Source organism: Anomaloglossus baeobatrachus, chromosome 2 (assembly GCF_048569485.1).
Source record: "Anomaloglossus baeobatrachus isolate aAnoBae1 chromosome 2, aAnoBae1.hap1, whole genome shotgun sequence".
NCBI lineage: Eukaryota > Metazoa > Chordata > Amphibia > Anura > Aromobatidae > Anomaloglossus > Anomaloglossus baeobatrachus.
The window spans coordinates 791,701,242-791,722,945 of NC_134354.1; the positions used below are offsets into that span (position 1 = coordinate 791,701,242).

The window sequence follows — 21,704 nt, forward strand, 5'->3', positions numbered from 1 at the left end:
GTGCCCATTTGATCTAGGATTTGCTGACCAGCGAGTGTCTTTTCTCCACTGGAGCTTTCACAAACCTGACACCTCTTTGCACTTTTACCATACTACTGTAAAACGCCCATGAAGGTTGGAGTCTCGTCTCTTTACTGCCCCACCGTCTGCCATCTTTGTCCATGCCATGGTCATCATTTTGAACTCTGTCTCAGACTGTGAATTGGTTACCATTTCACATTTTACATGGTCCTTCCGCGCTTCTTGATGCTTCTTTAAAAGCCAAGCCTGATCCTGCTGACTACGCCAGATGCAAGGGTGGCTCAAGCCAGTAGTCGCGAGCAAGGGTATCCCTCCTGTAGTCCACTCCCCGGGCATCCCCACAGAGCAAGGACTCTGAATTGCACAACGTTTCACTGGCACCACCAGCTTACACTCTGTCTCGGGCTTCCTGAGTGTCACTCCTTGTCTCCTACCACTATACGGAAGGGGCTTTCTGGTGTCTCCTTAACACCAGCCTTGAGGCTTATGCTCCAGACATCTGGAAGTCCTTACCTTCAGCGGTTTGGGATTCCTGCTCAACCAGCACTGAGCACACCTGGCCAACCTCGGTACTCTCTTGTCCTAGCTCCAACTAAGGGCTCTTTTCCACTTGCACATAGCTTGTGATGCGAGAGCATCGGAAGTGTCGCGGGCGGCGGGGCGCTGCGCTCGCTAACGGTCAGGTCCGGCGCTGCTGCTGCTTGGTGGCTCGAGCGGTTGGCCAGATCCGGGGACTCGAGCAGCGCTCCTCGCCTGTGAGTGAAAGGGGTGGTTTGGCTTGGGGATTTAGTCCGTGACGCCACCCACGGGTTGTGGTGAGGTTGGGCACCACCGCTGCTGGTGACGGGGATCCCGGGAGCGATGGTAGGGATCAGCTGGGATGTTGTTTTACCCCTCCGTGGGTAGGGGTTGGTTGTCCCGGGGCCCGGTGAGGTGACGGGGAGGCAGGGTTGGCAAGGTGCAGGGTCGCCTGGACTGCGCAGCGCGGTGCCGGATGGCACGGTTGTACTCACTCAGCCACAAATGTACGCAAAGTCTCTGGTAAACCAAACGGCTGGATGGACGGGTCCCGCAGCCGGCTGCTGTGGCTTCTCCCGGATGGTTGGTGGTGGCTGCATTTCCCTGCACCTTTGTGTATGTTCGGTCCCGATAAATTCCCACCAGTAACCCGCTCCCCAGCGTATATATGTGCCGGAGGAGCCCTTTTGCCCGCAGGCTCTGGCCCTTGGAACTCTAGCTGTGGCGGTAGCTGTATTTCCTTCCACTGGTCGGACGGTTGCCTTCAATCGGGTCTTGGCTGTTAGGAAACCCCTGGGGTTCCGGTCACTGACGGATTTGACCTCTAATGGCGACTCCAAGCCTGGTCGGGGTCCATAGGCCCTACCTGTGTGTGCTGGCTTCACTTCGCTCCCCGGTTCGGTACCGGCGGGCCACCGCCCGTCCCCGGTCCTACGGTTCCGCGTTGATCTGCCTCTCCTGCAGACGGCCACCACCGTCTGCCAACCTTGCTCTTAGTGCCCGGGCCACACACCCGGACACGGTCCATTTGCTACTCCACTAATACTTCACTCCTTTCACTTCCCTAATTGCACCCTGTTCTAAATTCAACTGACTTCCTTTCCCGCCTCCAGGACTGTGAACTCATCAGGGGGTGGGGCCAACCGCCTGGCTCCACCCCACCTGGTGTGGACATCAGCCCCTGGAGGGAGGCAACAAGGATTTTGTGTCTGGCTGATGTGCCTGTCTCGGGGTGGGGGTGTGTGTTGCAGTACCTGTGATGACCTGGCTAGTCCAGGGCGCCACAGAAGCGATATGCTAATGACCCTCGGCTGCGGGTGTCAGCTGAGGGTCATGTGACCGTGATGCGATCTTGCGATCGTATCACAGCTGCGGAGAAGAGGGAGGGTGCACTTTCTCCCTATCTACTCCGCTGCCTGTCTCTGCATACATCCCACTGCAGTGCGATGTGTCACATGCTCCCATAGACTTGTATGAGGGTGCGTGAGCCGAGAATCGCTGCGAAACGCAGCCTGCTGAGATTCATACCGCTGTGGCCTGAGAAATCAATCGGAGATGGACACTGCCCCATAGCTTTGTACTGGTGCAACTGCAATCCGATGTTTTATCAGATTGCACTCTTCTGTGCAAAATGCAAGTGGATCCGAACCCTTAGAGGGAAGCTCTTCTCTACACACAAGGCTAATCTTCTGGGCTATTTCCTCAGCTTAACTCCTTCCTATCCCTGTTTGCTGCTTCCACAAGTACTACCTAAACCAGCCACTAGATGGCAACATTTCCCACAAACATTATTATTGACACCATCTTATACTCACACATTAATATATAGTTATGCTTGTGTGTTCTGGGGTAGGACTCCGGCCCCCTACACACACACACACACACACACACACACACACGCCTGCAGCTTTCAGGTTGTCAGTCAGAAGCGAGGAAAGGCCTCCAATATGCAAATGAGGAGGAGTAACTGTGCTCCCAACACAACTCCTCATTTGCATACATTCATTAAAAACTATTTTCTTAGGCACTGTACAGTAAGAGATACTGTGCAGTACGGCTTTTATATTTACAAGGTCCCCTATAACACCATATGACCATATTTTTTTTTCTACACATTAATTATTTTTCGCCACTTAAAAAACAACCAAAAAATAAAAAACCCTCCGTGCCGGGTTATTTTTTTTACTGCACATTAAACACCATAAAAAAAAAAACAAAATAATGACGTCTTTAGATTATTTTTCATGTTTTCTTGCAATGTCCTTTCACTATATTGCGGTACATTATATGGTAAAGTGATTGGCGGCATTCAGCACTACAGTTTATCCTGCAACATACAACAAAAAATAAGTTATGGCTCGAGGAAGAAGAGGAGAAATCCCTTCTTCCAATTTCAAAGGGCAAATATGAAAATGGGCTGCAGTGGGAAGAGGATCAGCGGCGCCCATCCTCCGCACTGTCTGCAGCGTTCCCACAATATATAATGACCCAGCTTTCCCAGAACTCGCCGCAGTCTCAAAGTGTTAGTAACCCAGCTTTCCCTGTATCAACAGTCGTCTCGGAAAATGTCAATTATTTATGTATTGTAGAGTTTACATGCCCCAGAAAATCCGAATAGTTATTCTGTACTAGGAGAGTTTGGGGTCTATCAGGGCATAACTAGGCAGATCTGACATTCTGCAGCCTTGGAAAGCGGCCGGCCTGAGATGGAGGATATATTGGTTACCTAAACCGCAGAAAATGCGGCCTTCTACCACTGTGTGTCTCCATCATATTCGATTAAGGTCACATAATGGTCATAACAAGGTGAAGAGGAAATCCTGCGATCTGTTGGCAGAAAAGATCCAGGCAGACCATTGTAGGCAAGCAGAAGATCCTGGTGAACCTATCTAGGTGGAGAAGACAAAAGCAAACCTATTTAGGCAGAGAAGACCCAGGTGGACCAATCAGATGCGGAATAGACCGAGCTGGATCTATCTAGACAGAGAAGACCCAAGTGGACCTATCTAGGCGGCAAAGACCCTGTCGAATCTATTTGGATGGAGAAGATCCTGGTGGACCTATCGAGATAGGTCCACATGTGTCTTTTCTATCTAGACAGAGAAGATCCTGGTGGACCTGTCTAGGCAGACAAGATTCTAGTGGACCTATCTAGGCGAGAAGAGAACCCAGATTGACCTATCTAGGCTAGAAGAGAACCCAGGTGGACTTATCTAAGCGGAGAAGACCCAGGCAGACTTTTCTAGGTGAGGAGAAGACTCAGGGAGCCCTTTCTAGGAGCAGAAAAAGACCCGGGAAGGTCTATCTAGGAGAGGAAAAAGACCCGGGGAGCCCTTTCTAGGAGAGGAAAAAGACCCGGGGAGCCCTTTCTAGGAGAGGGAAAAGACCCGGGGAGCCCTTTATAGGAGAGGGAAAAGACCCGGGGAGCCCTTTATAGGAGAGGGAAAAGACCCGGGGAGCCCTTTCTAGGAGAGGAAAAAGACCCGGGGAGCCCTTTCTAGGAGAGGAAAAAGACCCGGGGAGCCCTTTCTAGGAGAGGAAAGACCCGGGGAGCCCTTTATAGGAGAGGGAAAAGACCCGGGGAGCCCTTTCTAGGAGAGGAAAAAGACCCGGGGAGCCCTTTCTAGGAGAGGAAAGACCCGGGGAGCCCTTTATAGGAGAGGGAAAAGACCCGGGAAGGTCTATCTAGGAGAGGAAAAAGACCCGGGGAACCCTTTCTAGGAGAGGGAAAAGACCCGGGGAGCCCTTTATAGGAGAGGGAAAAGACCCGGGGAGCCCTTTCTAGGAGAGGAAAAAGACCAGGGGAGCCCTTTCTAGGAAAGGAAAAAGACCCGGGGAGCCCTTTGTAGGAGAGGAAAAAGACCCGGGGAGCCCTTTATAGGAGAGGGAAAAGACCCGGGGAGCCCTTTATAGGAGAGGGAAAAGACCCGGGGAGCCCTTTATAGGAGAGGAAAAAGACCCGGGGAGCCCTTTGTAGGAGAGGAAAAAGACCAGGGGAGCCCTTTCTAGTAAAGGAAAAAGACCCGGGGAGCCCTTTGTAGGAGAGGAAAAAGACCCGGGGAGCCCTTTGTAGGACAGGAAAAAGACCCGGGGAGCCCTTTCTAGGAGAGGAGAAGGCCTAGGATGGCCTATATAGGCAAACTGAAAGCCCAGGCAAATCTATCTAGGCTGCACAAAAATCGATCTTCCTACAGAGCGTTCATCAATCAAGTCGATATGATTTGATATTGAGCTGAAGGACATTAAAAATAATTTAAAACAATCTGCTGTCATCATTGCTGTTTCCCAGTGTTGACATTCCCAGTGGTATTGTAGGAGGGTGCTCGGGGCCTGCAGCACCCCTAAAGACGTCATGGTTAAATTGTTAATATGTGTATTTATGTGAAATGTTATTTATATGCATGCAATGTTTGCCAGACACCACTAGATGTCACTGGTCCCTTAGTTGTAGGGGGAACGCTTAGGGCTGAGGTGAAGTGGCAGCTGAGAGGGTGAAGGGAAAGAGGCCGGTCCACAGTATGGTGGATTTGGCAGTGACAACTTCCTGATTGTAGTAGAGACATTAGAGAGTAGAGCGCAGAAGCTGTACCTGTGGGAGGTATAGTGAGTGGAAGACCAGTGTTAATTTGGCCAGTCCCTTAGGGTCACCCCAGGAAGTCTGGAGGAGGTGGGAAAGAAGCTCTTCAGTAGCCGGGGTCCCTCAGGGTCACCCCAGGAAGTCCGGAGAAGGTGGGAAAGAAGCTCTTCAGTAGCCGGGGTCCCTCAGGGTCGTCACCCCAGGAAGTCCGGAGAAGGTGGAAAAGAAGCTCTTCAGTAGCCGGGGTCCCTCAGGGTCACCCCAGGAAGTCCGGAGAAAGTGGGAAAGAAGCTCTTCAGTAGCCGGGGTCCCTCAGGGTCGTCACCCCAGGAAGTCCGGAGAAGGTGGAAAAGAAGCTCTTCAGTAGCCGGGGTCCCTCAGGGTCGTCACCCCAGGAAGTCCGGAGAAGGTGGAAAAGAAGCTCTTCAGTAGCCGGGGTCCCTCAGGGTCACCCCAGGAAGTCCGGAGAAGGTGGGAAAGAAGCTCTTCAGTAGCCGGGGTCCCTCAGGGTCGTCACCCCAGGAAGTCCGGAGAAGGTGGGAAAGAAGCTCTTCAGTAGCCGGGGTCCCTCAGGGTCGTCACCCCAGGAAGTCCGGAGAAGGTGGAAAAGAAGCTCTTCAGTAGCCGGGGTCCCTCAGGGTAATCACCCCAGGAAGTCTGGAGGAGGTGGGAAAGAAGCTCTTCAGTAGCCGGGGTCAGATGGAGAGCATTGCCCATCTCCAGAAGTAGTGGTCCTTGGCTCTAAGGGAAAACAACTGGGAAGTGACTGACTCTAATAGGACTGGTCTAGGCGTGAGGTAACATAGACCTGGGTGAACGGGTCAGCATGGAGATATTAGTGAATCCTGCTTTGAGCAGGGGGCTGGACTAGATGACCCAGGAGGTCCATTCCAACTCTACCATTCTATGATTCTATGAACTCCGTCTGGTGGTGAAACGAATCCCTATGTGAGGGGACGCGGCTAGAGCCATGTGGGACGCCATGAAGTTACTAGCTGCCACTGCGGTGTTACAGGGAGAGGAAGACAAGAACACGGTGTGAGGTATCTAGTGTTGAAGGTTAACCCCGGAGAAATGGGGTCTCTCGCTGCACTGAGGAGGTGGCGGGTGCAGCCCAGAAGAGGAGCGCTGCATGGAAGTAGGGGTTGGCCTTTGCCCGCGACTACGGCCTTTGCCCGCGACTACGGCTCCTGCCACCCCCACAGTGTCCGCAGCTCGGGAACACCCGCTGCAGAGAGGAAGGCAGGAGACAGAACATGAAATCTGATTACTGAGGATGTGGGAGGGAATGCACGACACAAAGGATGCTGGGGATTGTAGTCTACAGGGGGCAGGAAACACTTTACAGACAGACTGAGGAGAATGGAGGCTACAGATCTCATCACAAAACTAGAAAACCTCCCCCGGAGATCGGAGAAGACGCAGTGACCACAATTCAGGATTCTTATTGTTTTCCTTCACTGAAATCCCCTCCTGTGACGTCAGCTCAGTCCGGGGCGGGCGATCGGACCATGCGCTGCGCTGCTCCCTGCACAGCGTGAACAGATCCAGATATTGGGGACGGGCGGTAAGTGTCTGCACGGAGTGTGCGGGAGATGTATTCATGGAAAGTATCTGTAGACAGAAGTGTAAGGCTGAGATCACACGTCCAGTAATCATCCGACAGAAAAGATCCTGCAGAGATCACATGTCCTGTAATCATCCGATAGAACGGATCCTGCAGAGATCACATGTCCTGTAATCATCCGATAGAACGGATCCTGCAGAGATCACATGTCCAGTAATCATCCGATAGAACGGATCCTGCAGAGATCACACGTCCTGTAATCATCCGATAGAACGGATCCTGCAGAGATCACACGTCCTGTAATCATCCGATAGAACGGATCCTGCAGAGATCACACGTCCTGTAATCATCCGATAGAACGGATCCTGCAGAGATCACACGTCCTGTAATCATCCGATAGAACGGATCCTGCAGAGATCACACGTCCTGTAATCATCCAATAGAATGGTTCCTGCAGAGATCACACATCCAGTAATCATCCAATAGAAAGGTTCCTGCAGAGATCACACATCCAGTAATCATCCAATAGAATGGTTCCTGCAGAGATCACACATCCAGTAATCATCCAATAGAACGGATCCTGCAGAGATCACATGTCCTGTAATCATCCGATAGAACGGATCCTGCAGAGATCACATGTCCAGTAATCATCCGATAGAACGGATCCTGCAGAGATCACACGTCCTGTAATCATCCGATAGAACGGATCCTGCAGAGATCACACGTCCTGTAATCATCCGATAGAACGGATCCTGCAGAGATCACACGTCCTGTAATCATCTGATAGAACGGATTCTCCTATATACAGCATTCTAACATCCTGTATATAAGAGCCCAGGCCGCTGCGTAAACGTAAAAATCACTTTATAATGCATAAGGGGTGGTGCATGACGCGCCCTACGTCATCCACACTCGCCGCCATTGAGGTCCTGCGCAGGTGCACTTTGAGCAGGGCAGATCAAAGTATTGTAGTGCACCTGCGCAGGACCTCAGTGCCGGCGAGTGTGGATGACATAGGACCCGTCATGCACCCAGGCTTCAGAAGAAGGAGGACAAAGATGGCCGAAAGAGGAGGCGCCGTTACCAGAGAATGGAGACACCCGTCCGACCAGTCTGCACCGCACCTTAGGTGGGTGTTATAAAGTGATTTTTATGTTCTACACAGCGGACTGGGCTCTTATATACAGTATTCTAACAAAACATTGTTGGTTATAAATGACTTAGTGACTAAATGTAGAACTGGTGGAGGAAGGGTGAACTAGATGGACCTAGGTCTTTTTTCAACCTAAGTAACTATGTAACTATGTAACTAACATGCTGAAACCAAGGAAAAAATTGTGAAAACATACCCTGCTGTAACTAAATAAAAGCATAGTGCATATAAACATAGGGGACTTAGTAAACACTGTTTTTGATCAAAAAAAGCATAAAGCTATCCCACCAACGCCAAGGTGTACCCAGTTGGGATAGTACCTACACTCTCTAATATTAAAACCTTACCATGGGTCTAAAATAGGCCTCAATGTGGCTAAGGGCTGAGAGCGACCGGGTCCCAACAGGACACACACAGTCAGGGGGATGCACAGAATGAAATGTCCAGCTCACTGAGAAGGGGGCCACTCCCTGTTTGTACTGAATACAAAAAAACTACATAAAAACAAAAAAGTGAGCCGGAGTATGAGATGGTATACATGGAACTTGTGAGCTCATGTTCACACTGGCCATGAGACAAAGAGAAACCAAGGAAAAAATTGTGAAAGGGTTTTAATATTAGAGAGTGTAGGTACTATCCCAACTGGGTACACCTTGGCGTTGGTGGGATAGCTTTATGCTTTTTTTGATTAAAAACAGTGTTTACTAAGTCCCCTATGTTTATATGCAAAATGCTTTTATTTAGTTACAGCAGGGTATGTTTTCACCATTTTTTCCTTGGTTTCTCTTTGTCTCATGGCCAGTGTGAACATGGTCTCACAAGTTCCATGTATACCATCTCATACTCCGGCTCACTTTTTTGTTTTTAAGTAATCTAACATGCTGTATATAAGAGCCCACTGGTGGTGGCCGCAGCTTATAGGCCTCAAATCTGCTGAAAGGTTCCCTTTAACAGATCGCTATTTAGTCATCTGTTTTTCTTACATTTGTAACAGGTTTGTTTTTTTTCTTACTGGATCTATTTCACGTGGAAGATAAATAGCGATCTGTTCCTGGATCCATTCTCCATAGACTCCAATGTTAAAAAATAATGGATCTGGCAGACATCATTTTGCCAACATATCTCTACAGGATCTGTTCTAGCGGATGATTATTACTGGACATGTGAACTCAGCCTTATATATATATATATATAAATGAATAAAATTATTATTATTATTATATGTACAGATGTGTCTGACGCCATTATTATTATACCAAACTTTAACAAATTAATGGAAATAAAAGGTAATGCAGCACTCGGGGACTGCCCCTGTGCCCGGCTTCATTGACTCTACACGCCATTCAGTGATAAAGACAAAAGCATATGCCCGGGAGAGATGGGTTTAGACCTCGTACCTAAACTAAGGGCTGCTCCTCCAATATCCGCATCCACATCCATCAGTGAAAAAACACCGGGTCACCTCCTCCCTCTCTGATGCCCTCCTGCCTCTCTGATGCCCTCCTCCCTCTCTCTGATGCCCTCCTGCCTCTCTGATGCCCTCCTCCCTCTCTCTGATGCCCTCCTGCCTCTCTGATGGCTTCCTCCCTCTCTGATGGCCTCCTCCCTCACTGATGGCCTCCTCCCTCACTGATGGCTTCCTCCCTCACTGATGGCCTCCTCCCTCTCTGATGCCCTCCTCCCTCTCTGATGGCCTCCTCCCTCACTGATGGCCTCCTCCCTCACTGATGGCCTCCTCCCTCTCTCTGATGCCCTCCTCCCTCTCTCTGATGCCCTCCTCCCTCTCTGATGGCCTCCTCCCTCACTGATGGCCTCCTCCCTCTCTGATGGCCTCCTCCCTCACTGATGGCCTCCTCCGTCTCTGATGGACTCCTCCCTCACTGATGGCCTCCTCCCTCACTGATGGCCTCCTCCCTCACTGATGGCCTCCTCCCTCTCTGATGGCCTCCTCCCTAACTGATGGCCTCCTCCCTCTCTGATGGACTCCTCCGTCTCTGATGGACTCCTCCCTCACTGATGGCCTCCTCCCTCACTGATGGACTCCTCCCTCACTGATGGCCCCCTCCCTCACTGATGGCCTCCACCCTCACTGATGGCCTCTTCCCTCACTGATGGCCTCCTCCCTCACTGATGGCCTCCACCCTCACTGATGGCCTCTTCCCTCACTGATGGCCTCCTCCCTGTCTGATTGATCACTCCCTCACTGATGGCCTCCTCTCTCACTGATCACCTCCTCTATTGTGTCCATCCAGTTGTACTATAGAGTAGACAAGGACTCTCTTCACGTCTTCCACAGGACCACTCACTGCCGCACTCCATGTCTGCACACGGGACCACTCACTGCCGCACTCCATGTCTGCTCACGGGACCACTCATTGCCACACTCCATGTCTGCTCATGGACCACTCACTGCTGCATTCCATGTCTGGTCACGGGACCACTCACTGCCGCACTTCATGTCTGCTTATGGACCACTCACTGCCGCACTCCATGTCTGCTCACGGGACCACTCACTGCCGCACTCCATATCTGCTCACGGGACCACTCACTGCCGCACTCCATGTCTGCTCACGGGACCACTCACTGCCGCACTCTATGTCTGCTCATGGACCACTCACTGCTACACTCCATGTCTGGTCACGGGACCACTCACTGCCGCACTCCATGTCTGATCCCAGGACCACTCACTGACGCACTCCATGTCTGCTCACGGGACCATTCACTGCTGCACTCCATGTCTGCTCACGGGACCACTCACTGCCGCACTCCATGTCTGCTCACGGGACCATTCACTGCTGCACTCCATGTCTGCTCACGGGACCACTCACTGCCGCACTCCATGTCTGCTCACGGGACTATTCACTGCTGCGCTCCATGTCTGCTCACGGGACCACTCACTGCCGCGCTCCATGTCTGCTCACGGGACCACTCATTGCCGCACTCCATGTCTGCTCACGGGACCACTCATTGCCGCACTCCATGTCTGCTCACGGGACTACTCATTGCCGCACTCCATGTCTGCTCACGGGACCACTCACTGCCGCACTCCATATCTGCTCACGGGACCACTCACTGCCACACTCCATGTCTGCTCACGGGACCACTCACTGCCGCACTCCATGTCTGCTCACGGGACCACTCACTGCCGCACTCCATGTCTGCTCATGGACCACTCACTGCTACACTCCATGTCTGGTCACAGGACCACTCACTGCCGCACTCCATGTCTGATCCCAGGACCACTCACTGACGCACTCCATGTCTGCTCACGGGACCATTCACTGCTGCACTCCATGTCTCCTCACGGGACCACTGCCGCACTCCATGTCTGCTCACGGGACTATTCACTGCTGCGCTCCATGTCTGCTCACGGGACCACTCACTGCCGCGCTCCATGTCTGCTCACGGGACCACTCATTGCCGCACTCCATGTCTGCTCACGGGACCACTCATTGCCGCACTCCATGTCTGCTCACGGGACCACTCATTGCCGCACTCCATGTCTGCTCACGGGACCACTCACTGCCGCACTCCATGTCTGCTCACGGGACCACTCACTGCCGCACTCCATGTCTGCTCACGGGACCGCTCACTGCCGCACTCCATGTCTGCTCACGGGACCACTCACTGCCGCACTCCATATCTGCTCACGGGACCGCTCACTGCCGCACTCCATGTCTGCTCACGGGACCGCTCACTGCCGCACTCCATGTCTGCTCACGGGACCGCTCACTGCCGCACTCCATATCTGCTCACGGGACCGCTCACTGCCGCACTCCATGTCTGCTCACGGGACCACTCACTGCCGCACTCAATGTCTGCTCACGGGACCACTCACTGTTGCACTCCATGACTTTACTCTCATCTTCTGCTCTGCAATCAGTTTCATGTGTAAAAATACTATATGAGACTAATTCTAATGAGTAAAAAGGCATTTTAGGATCTGCAGGTATTTCTATCATGTAAAGCTCCTCACTTACCTCCAGCGCCGATGCCTGAGACTGACATTACTTCATATCACTTTCTATCTGAATGTTTGTCCAGTCTATTGTTTCCCTCAGTCCCATTGTTCACAGCTCTAGTTCCTGCTCCTCCCCTCAGTGAAGTGAATAAATTAACTCTGGTGCATAAATTAAATTCTCATCTGCTCAGATTTCCCAGGACAGGACTAGAACTCATGAGCTTGTCTACCATTGAGCCACTGCATGTACGGAGGGGCATAGGAGGATTTGGTAATCTTAACCTGTATTCCAGGCAGAGAAGCCAGAAGCAAATTATTCAGCTACATAGAGATATATATAGATAAATACTGTATCTCTATGTAGCTAAAGGAAGAAGTCAAATTCTTTTGTTCCCATAAAACTACTATAAAGCAATGAGAAAAAAAAATGACAAAAATATAATTTCATTTTTCATCACCCCTTTGGAATCAAACCAGAAACTTTAAAACACACTACAGCCATCCTAGCTCTGGAGCTATAGGCTCTGCTGATGTCAGAGGAAGGATTTTACCTAGATGAACCTGCATTGCAGCCTCTGATTACAGAGGTCCATTGTACAGAGCAGCGTCTCTATCTCCTGTATGTTAAGGCAAAGGAAAAGATTTTGTTTCTTCTAATAAATTTACTAAAAATAATAAAAAAAAAAAAGATAGAACAATGTAGTTATTATTGATCTTTTTTTAAAGAATAACACACATCGCAAATCAGCAAATAACATGGACATATTCAGTGTGCCTGTAATTGTAACGACCCCAACAACACAGTGATCAGATTATTGATGGGGATCGGTAAATGGCGGAAAAAATGGCGCAATCGATTATTTTTCTCTATTAAAACCCATAAAAATGTAATAAAAATGTATCGCTGAGGCCGTGTTCACACGTAGCGTATATGCTGCCTTTTTTCTGCAGGATCCGCACCACACAACACAGTAACAATCCTCTCTGATTTACGTATTTGCTGCGTTTTTTTATGCGTTCTCCCCGACATTTGATACATGTTTGGTGCAGATGTGAATTTGGGGTTTTAATGCTTTTTAATATTCCAGAAAAGCTTTGATTCTGCATTTAAAATGTAACTGCACTTTTTTTTTTTTCTTTGCTTGCATTTTTTTTTCTGGCTCCATAAAGACGTCTATAGTATAGATAAAAAAACACCAAATCCGCGCAGTTCAGGGGCGTCTTTACACACCGAGAGCAGAGATTTCATGACGTCTCATCCACTTTGCTTGGACATTTAGTCCGTGTTCACATGTAGCATAAATGCCGGGTTTTTGTGCTGCTTTTTTTTGCACATAAATTGTGACTGTCCAAGCAAAGTGGATGAGATTCCATGACATTTCTGCGGCTTTTTTTCCTCTAGAGATTTTTTTATGTGGAGCTTAAAAAAAACGCATGGAAAAGACTGCGGATACTTTTATAAGAGCAGAATCCGAGCTTTACTGTTCTATAAAAACACTAAAAAACACAGCTTCACATCTGTGCGAAAAACACAAAAAAAATAGGGAGAAAGCAGAAAAAAAAGCAGCAAAAATGAGAAGATTAACATTGTGTAATTTGGTGCGGATCCTGCAGAAAAACAAAAAACCCCGGATTTATGCAACGTGTGAACAAAACCTTACAGACAAAGAAACAACGTCATATAGTGACACTTATATAAGTATTAGAAGGTTCTGGCTGCTATACATGAATGAACAGTCTGCTGAACATCCCTCACTGCCAACTGGGTGTGGTTTGGGGTGTGGCTAGGGGCGTGGCTGTGCGCTGCATGCTTTGATCCTTTTTCTGTTCTTCAAAAGTTGGGAGGTATGGTTAATCATTCAGAATTTGTGAAACACTTTTGATCATGTAATCTGTGCTCACTCCTCCTTATTATCCCTCAGCTTCAGGATTCTCACAGTTTTCGCACAAGACGATGGTCCTTTCCATAGATGACCCCTCGAAGATGGAGCAGGACAGAGACCACATGACTTCTCGGATATTAGACCTCACCCTGGAGATAATCTACTGGATCACTGGAGAGGTGAGATCTTCACATCACATCACTCTGATCTCTAGGAATAAAGCAGGGAAATGACGGGGAAGGTGAAGGATCTTCAGAATAGATGTAATGATCGGCGTCTCCCCATACACAGGATCACACAGTAGTGAAGACGTCGTCTGGGGAGTGTGTGACCCCTCGTGTGTCAGGAGGACGGAGCAGGACCCCGAGTGACATCACCGAGCCTTCACCTCATTCACTGATACATGAGCAGAAGATCCTGGAACTGACCCACAGGATCACTGAGCTGCTGAGCGGAGAGGTGAGCGCTGCCGGGAATGCTGGGACATTATATAATAACACCGGGGTAGGGGTCTGCTAATGACGGATCATTGTGTGTTTCAGGTTCCTATAAGGTGTCAGGACGTCACCGTCTATTTCTCCATGGAGGAGTGGGAGTATCTAGAAGGACACAAGGATCTGTACAAGGACGTCATGATGGAGAATCTCCAGCCCCTCACATCTCCGGGTAAGAGGAGACCGTCCTGATTATAGAGGAGAGGCCGGGTCTGAGGTCACCTGGACCCCCCATTATCTGATCATCACATGTAGACGATGTATTCAGTCACTGTGTATATTTCCTATAGATGGGTCCAGTCCGAGAAATCCACCAGAGAGAAGTCCCAGTCCTCTATATTCCCAGGATCCTCCAGAGGAAAAGCTGAATGTCCTCCTGGATCATCAGGTAGATGAGATTTCTGGAAATCCTCTATAGACTGATGTACGAAGCTTTCTAGTGATCGCCAGCAGCGGTGGAGTGTAGGCGTCGTGTCCGCTTTTGGCGGTAGTGGCGAGAAATTGTCAGCTTCTGATTTCATAAAATGTTGTTAAACTTCCCCCAGTTTGGACGTCCACTTGACCATTGATAATCACTGAGGATAAATGTTGAGTAGATGGAAATATCAGCACAATGTCAATCAGCTGCTTCTATGGTTAAAATAATACTGTCGTATATTGTTGGGCATGTTCACAATTTGTTTCTGCAATACGTTTACAGCTCTGTTGTGCCTTCCATCTGAAGTCCTGAAAAATGCATTTGGACAGAACCTCCGATGGACCCATTCGTTATAAGAAGGCAGACAGTCCCCTTGTACCCTGTTTGGCCTCTGATCTGGCATTTTCTGATATTTTGGGGAGGCACAGCAGTCTACCACACTTTTGTGTCCACCTATAAGTATGGATGCTTCCATTATGGAGGCCTGACAGAGTACAGAGTGACTCCGTGACGGATTGTTATATAAGTTTTGGTGGAATTCCCAGCGAATAACATTAGTTCATGACTTATGGGATTTTTGATGGTCACCTGATAGAAGATGAACCTGTGTTCTTTTTTTTTCTTATGTCATTAATGTGGTATCTTTTGCAGGAGAATCATCTTGAAATGACAAATGAACTTGAAAAATCCATATCAGGATCAATAAGTGGTAAGAGCCCTGGACAAATCTTGTGCTTTCTGCCACCCTTGGAATTCTCAAACCAAGATTACCTAATATGTTCCACCTGTTTTCCGATGAAGGAGACGTCAATGGAATAAAAACCGGACAATCTTTTTCTAAATTCCTCGTTCAGTGAGTTGGATCGGTTGATATCTGGTAGACTCAGCAGGTGAGGTGGCTCCTCCAAGCACATGGTCCGGGTGTTGATGCAGCTGCTAGGTGGAGCACATGGAATACGGACAACTGGGGGTCTGGTAGCTGCAGATAGACAGGTGGAATGCAGGAAACTGCAGGCAGGCAGGTGACGTTCAGAAGTCCACAGGCAAGCAGGCAGGAGACTGGAAAGCACTGGCAGGTGGGAGACGTCCAGGAGACCAGAGGTAAGCAGGCAGGAGACTACAGGCAAGCATATGGGAAACTGATGTATGGCTCAAGCAATAGCAATACTGAAGTCTTAATACCAAGACACAGGTTTGTGCTTTAATAAGCCTTATATAGGCCTGGACGGATGCTCACGTGGGATCACTCCAGGCAATCTGTAAAACCCGACGTGGAACACAAAGGAATCTAGTGGATCGGGGGAGGGGGAAAGGCATAAATCCAGGACGGCTGTGTAACAATATTAACACTTGTTTTACTACAAAGCCCCATCCTGTAATAATGTCCTCCGTCTTGTAATAATGTCCACCATCCTTACCTCATCCTGTAATATTGTCCTCCATTTTGGGCCCCTTTATTTAATAGTGCCCTCCGCCCTGACCCTTTTCTGTAATAATATCCCCTGCCCTGAGCCCCTTTATTAAATAATATCCTCCATCCCAAGCCCCTTCCTGTAATAATGTTCCCCATCCTATAAAAATCCTGTCCCCCATCTGGGCCCCTTTTTGTAATAATGTTCGCCATCCTGGTCCCTTCCTGTAATAATGTTCCTCATCCTGTAAAAATCCTGTCCCCCATCTGGGCCCCTCCTGTATTAATGTCCTCTATCCTGGGCCCCTTCCTGTAATATATTATCCTCTATACTGGCCCCTTCCTGTAATATTGTCCTCCATCCTGGCCCCTTAATGTAATGTCTTCTGTCGTGTAGTAATGTCCCCCATCCTGGCCTCATCCTTGTCATGGTTCCACCTCCCGTCCACATGGCTAGGGGGCGGAGCCTTCTCTTGGGCCTCACGTCCGGAGCTTGGATGCTTTAAATTCTCTCATCTCTGGTGAACCAGCACCGGCTATAAGCTTAGCACTACTTTGCCTGTGATTGCTGGTCCCTGTAAGTGTTTCCTGATCCGTCCTTACGCTGTGCTCTGTCTGTGTTCCGTCCCACCTCCTTCCTTCACACAATAGCCCCAGTCGTTCTCCCTTCTCCTACCTCCCCACTCGGTTGCTTCCTCTGGTACTGACCTCGGCCTGAACTCGACCCCGCTTTTGCTAATTCCTCCAGTCTTCTTTCTCATCGTACTGTGTATGACCTGGCCTGCCCGACCATCCCCCGCATGCCCTGTGGCCTCTGTATTCTGGCTGACTCTGCAGGGCAGTGCTCCAGCACACACTGTGTGTGTCCACCTCCATGCTGATTCAACTCTGTGTAGTGTCTTTTCCTGCAGGGGCTCCAGCTCCCCCTGGTGGCAGCCTGACAATCATGTCATAATAATGTATTCCTTCCTGGGCCCCTTTTATGTAATAGTGCCCTAATAATGTCCCCTGTTCTGAGCCCCTTTATTAAATAATATTCTCCATACTAACCCTTTTCTGTAATAATGTTTTCCATCTTTTCCCCTTCCTATTATAATGTCCCCCATCATGGGCTCCTTTATTTAATAATGTTCTCCATCCTGGGCCCTTTTCTGTAGTAAAGTTCTTCATCCTGGCCCCTACCTGTAATAATTTGCCCTATCTTAGGCCCTTTTCTGTAATAATGTCCTACATCCAACCCTTTTCTGTAATAATATCTTCTGTCCTGTAATAATGTCCTCCATCCTGTCCCCATTTCTGTAGTAATGTCCTACATCCTGGGCACTTTTCTGTAATAATTGCCTTCATCCTGACCACTACCGTATTAATATCTTCTGTCCTGTAATGTCCTACATTCTGGGCCCCTTCCTGTAATAATGTCCTCCATCCCAGCCCCTTCCTATAATGTATACCATCAATTGAAGAGGTTGAGTCATTGTGATCGTATGTAGCTCTGATTGTAACTTATGTGCTGTCTGTATAACACAGCTGGCACTGACGCTCTACACAATACATCCACACATCTGTCAAATGTAGAGCAGGTGTTTCGGAAGGGAGATTAGATAGATGTATTATTGTGTGGACTTCTTTTAAAGTCTTCCATGAGCCATTTTTCCAGCATGACAATCCCAGGCTGCATGTCCCTAATACTACTGTGAGCAGCCTGCAGCCTAAACGTGCTCCCATGCTGAAGCATCTCCGGGCTCGTCTCCCCCGGCTGCAGCGTCTCCAGGCTCGTCTCCCCTGGCTGCAGCGTCTCCAGGCTCGTCTCCTCCGGCTGCAGCGACTCCAGGCTCGTCTCCCCCGGCTGCAGCGTCTCCGGGCTTGTCTCCCCCGGATGCAGCGTCTCCGGGCTCGTATCCCCCGGCTTCAGCATCTCCGGGCTCGTCTCCCCCGGCTGCAGTGCCTCGGGGCTCGTTTCCCCCGCCTGCTGCGTCTATAGGCTCGTCTCCCCCGCCTGCTGCATCTGTAGGCTCGTCTCCCTCGCCTGCTGCGTCTGTAGGCTCATCTCCCCCGCCTGCTGCTTCTCTGGGCTCGTCTCCCCCGGCTGCAGCGTCTCTGGGCTCGTCTCCCCCGGCTGCAGCGTCTCTGGGCTCGTCTCCCCCGGCTGCAGCGCCTCTGGGCTCGTCTCCCAAGGCTGCAGCGCCTCTGGGCTCGTCTTCCCCAGCTGCAGCGCCTCTGGGCTCATCTCCCCCGGCTGCAGCGTCTCTGGGCTCTTCTCCCCCGCCTGCAGCGTCTCTGGACTCGTCTCCCCCGCCTGCAGCATCTCTGGGCTCGTCTCCCCCGCCTGCTTCGTCTCTGGGCTCGTCTCCCCCGACTTCAGGGTCTCTGGGCTCGTCTCCCCCGGCTGCAGGGTCTCTGGGCTCGTCTCCCCCGGCTGCAGGGTCTCTGGGCTCGTCTCCCCCGGCTGCAGGGTCTCTGGGCTCGTCTCCCCCGGCTGCAGGGTCTCTGGGCTCGTCTCCCCCAGCTGCAGCGTCTCTGGGCTCGTCTCCCCCGGCTGCAGCGTCTCTGGGCTCGTCTCCCCCGGCTGCAGCGTCTCTGGGCTCGTCTCCCCCGGCTGCAGCGTCTCTGGGCTCGTCTCCCCCGGCTGCAGTGTCTCTGGGCTCGTCTCCCCCGGCTGCAGCGTCTCTGGGCTCGTCTCCCCCGGCTGCTGCGTCTCCATCAAGCACATCAGGGTTGTCATTAGTCACTGGAAGGCTGGAAATGCCGGGATTTCTACACGAGTTTCAAACTCAAGACTAAAGAAATCCAGAGACAGTGAAAATAGTGTTGCCATTATTTCATCACTTGCAGGTCTGTAATTTGTCTCTGTCCTTTGATGTCCATCATTCCACCACTTTTAATTGTTCATATTTTACTGATGAGGAGGGTGGTTATTACTGACCTTATAGACAGCATATAGAGTAGAATTTCTAAGTTTATAGATGAAACTGTAGATTATATTTTTCACTTTAGGACATAGGACATGTACTGTATATTGAATGGTCAAACACTGATCGGTTGGTTGTATTCTGATACCTCTTGCTCATTTTTTCCTTAATGTAGAAATTATAAAATATCAATCAATATGGTTTAGGATTTTGTTTTCCTTTTTTTTTTCCAGATGAAAACCAGACGAGAAGCCCCCATAGAGACCTCCTGTTATCGCCCTCTAATGAAGTAGAAGATAATCAATCCAACATTGGGAAAAGCTGCCCTGGAAATAGACTGGATAACATGTTTTCATGTTCTGAATGTGGGAAATGCTTTAATCACAAGTCATATTTTAAGAAACATATAAGAACCCACACAGGGGAGAAGCCGTTTCCTTGTTCTGAATGTGGGAAATGTTTTGTGGTTAAAGATGATCTTGAGCGACATCAGAAAACTCACACATTGGAGAAGCCGTATTCATGTCCTGAATGTGGGAAATGGTTTAATCACAAGTCATATTTTAAGAAACATCTAAGAACTCACACAAAGGAGAAGACGTTTTCGTGTTAATGTGAAAATGTTTACCCAAAATTCAGTTCTCATTCAACATCACAGACGTCACACAGGGGAGAAACCATTTTCATGTTCCGGATGTGGAAAAATGCTTTGTTCAGAAGCAAAACCTTATGAAACGTCTTAAAAACTCACAAGGGGGAGAAGCCGTTTTAATGTTCTGAATGAGAAAAATGCTTTATGGTTAAATATCTTGTGCGACGTCACAAAACCCACATCATGGAGAAGAATGTTTCATGTGTGAAATGTGGAAAATGCTAAGGGCCTTATTCATTAAAGGGGTTATCCACGACTATTACATTGATGGCTTAGGATAGGTCGCCAATGCCTGATCGACTGGAGTCCCCCACCAATCACCTCTTCTCTGAGCCGGTGACAGCAGGAAATGCTCAATTCCAGAACTGTCCAGTCAACTGATAGCGGCCGGTAATACCAGGCCTGGCTGCGGTTACCTGCATTGAACTCCAGAGCTCTCACCTGAGCTACAGAGTTCAGCCCGGCCTGTCCGCAGCTGTGACATGAAATGAACTGCTATCGCTGTGGAATCAGTTGACACTCGCGGTTCAGTCCTGCAAACCCTGAGTTCAGTCCAGGCTGCACCTTGTAGCTCAGATGAGAGCTCCGGAGTTCAATGCAGGTAACCGCAGCCGGGCCTGGTATTACTGGCGGTTCCTCCGGTAGCCAGTCCCATTCTGTCCACGTTCCATTCAAATCAATAGGAGGCGGATGTGCACTACACTGCGTTGAAGCCATTTTCATGTCCTGATTTGAGAACGTCTGAGAAGTCACACAGAAGAATCTGTTTTTATGCTCTGACCATGGAAAAGGTTTTACCCATTAATTTTAAAGGGGTTGTCAAACACCACTTGATTGCGGGTTAGAGGTGTGTGGTATCGATTACACTTTGCGTGCACAGACTTGTCATGGCGCATGCATGTTCAGCGGGTACTGTACTGTGCACTGGTCCCTGCAGGTATATAGGGTCATACCGTTATCGCCACTGCTGAAATCCAATGTACAAGTGAGAGGCGCAGAACAACCCCTTTAATCTTCACATTGTGGAGGTGTCGGGCTACAATACAGAATATACTTCTTGACGCTGTTTTGTGGTATGAGCTCAGTGATGTATTTTGTTTTAATTACTCAAATCCTCATTAATAATGGATTTTGGAATAAAAACTGCAGTTATGGGAATATTAAAGCGTTATTTTGATAACAAGGAGAACAATTTTTCCACGCACTCATGTAAAAAACATTATAATCTTATCTGATGTCCGGGAGAAAATGAAAGTTACTTTCTCCTTGCAACTGCTTGGCTCCAGTCAACCTTTTGGCACCAGAGGCAGTGGACAGTCACCCCCCATACACAGCGAGAGCACTCGAGAGACATCGTATGCCGCACACAGGACTCGGAGCAGGATGTCACTTAAAGGGAATCTGTCACCAGATTTTTCCACCTGATCTAAAGCCAGCTTTACACCTTACAATTAGGTGTGCAATCTTGTATGCGATGTGACACGCCCAGGTTGCATATGCGATTTAATGAGATTGCACGTAGGTCGTTCATTTGCTGTCACACGAGCGTTAGTAGTCTATGTTAAATTGATCAATTTTGTGTGCGATCCTTTAGATCATGTGTTCTGTGACGTATGCATTGGGCACCCTTTTTTTTTTTTATTTATTGACTTGCCAAGCGTGTGTAATGTGTAGGGATGCGTTTTTACTATGTCATCTGCCATTCAGCTCTGCTACATGGCCGCTGACAGCAGCCACAGACAGCCATGTAGCAGAGCTGAATGGCAGATGACAGCAGACACAGACAGAGCCGCACGATCAGAATGAACTCGGGTTAACTTCACCCGACTTCATTGTCATGCTGCGGCTCTGTCTGTGTCGCGTCCTGATTAGCGGTCACCGGTGAAGGACTCACCGGTGACCGCTAAACTCCTGAGTAACTGAATTGAGCAGCCCTCTCTCATATACTCACCGATCCCCGGCGCGGCGCTGCACGGCTTTCTCACTGCTCCGGCGGCTTTTACTATTTTGAAAAAGCTGGCCGCTCATTAAACAATCTCGTATTCCCTGCTTTCCTCGCCCACCGGCGCCTATGATTGGTTGCAGTGAGACACACCCCCACGCTGAGTGACAGGTGTCTCACTGCACCCAATCACAGCAG

The 21,704-nt window shown here is 49.5% G+C and overlaps 1 protein-coding gene across 1 annotated transcript; it reads left to right on the forward strand.

Annotated features, from left to right (window-relative positions):
- The first annotated feature begins 5,611 nt into the window (after nucleotides 1–5,611).
- Nucleotides 5,612–20,724, forward strand: LOC142292358 (uncharacterized). Its single transcript, XM_075337676.1, has 7 exons — nucleotides 5,612–6,683; nucleotides 13,720–13,859; nucleotides 13,972–14,139; nucleotides 14,223–14,346; nucleotides 14,465–14,562; nucleotides 15,244–15,301; nucleotides 19,146–20,724. Exons 2-7 carry the CDS (start codon nucleotides 13,752–13,754, stop codon nucleotides 19,523–19,525), a joined length of 936 nt encoding a protein of 311 aa, XP_075193791.1. The 5' UTR covers nucleotides 5,612–6,683; nucleotides 13,720–13,751; the 3' UTR covers nucleotides 19,526–20,724.
- Nucleotides 20,725–21,704: the final 980 nt, after the last annotated feature.

What these genes read in the sequence shown, in the direction of transcription:
- LOC142292358 (XM_075337676.1), top strand. Translation starts at nt 13,752, where the DNA reads ATGGTCCTTTCCATAGATGACCCCTCGAAGATGGAGCAGGACAGAGAC. An exon ending in CCAGCCCCTCACATCTCCGG is followed by an intron (nt 14,347 to 14,464) that starts GTAAGAGGAGAC and finishes TATTTCCTATAG; the next exon opens with ATGGGTCCAGTCCGAGAAAT. An exon ending in CATATCAGGATCAATAAGTG is followed by an intron (nt 15,302 to 19,145) that starts GTAAGAGCCCTG and finishes TTTTTTTTCCAG; the next exon opens with ATGAAAACCAGACGAGAAGC.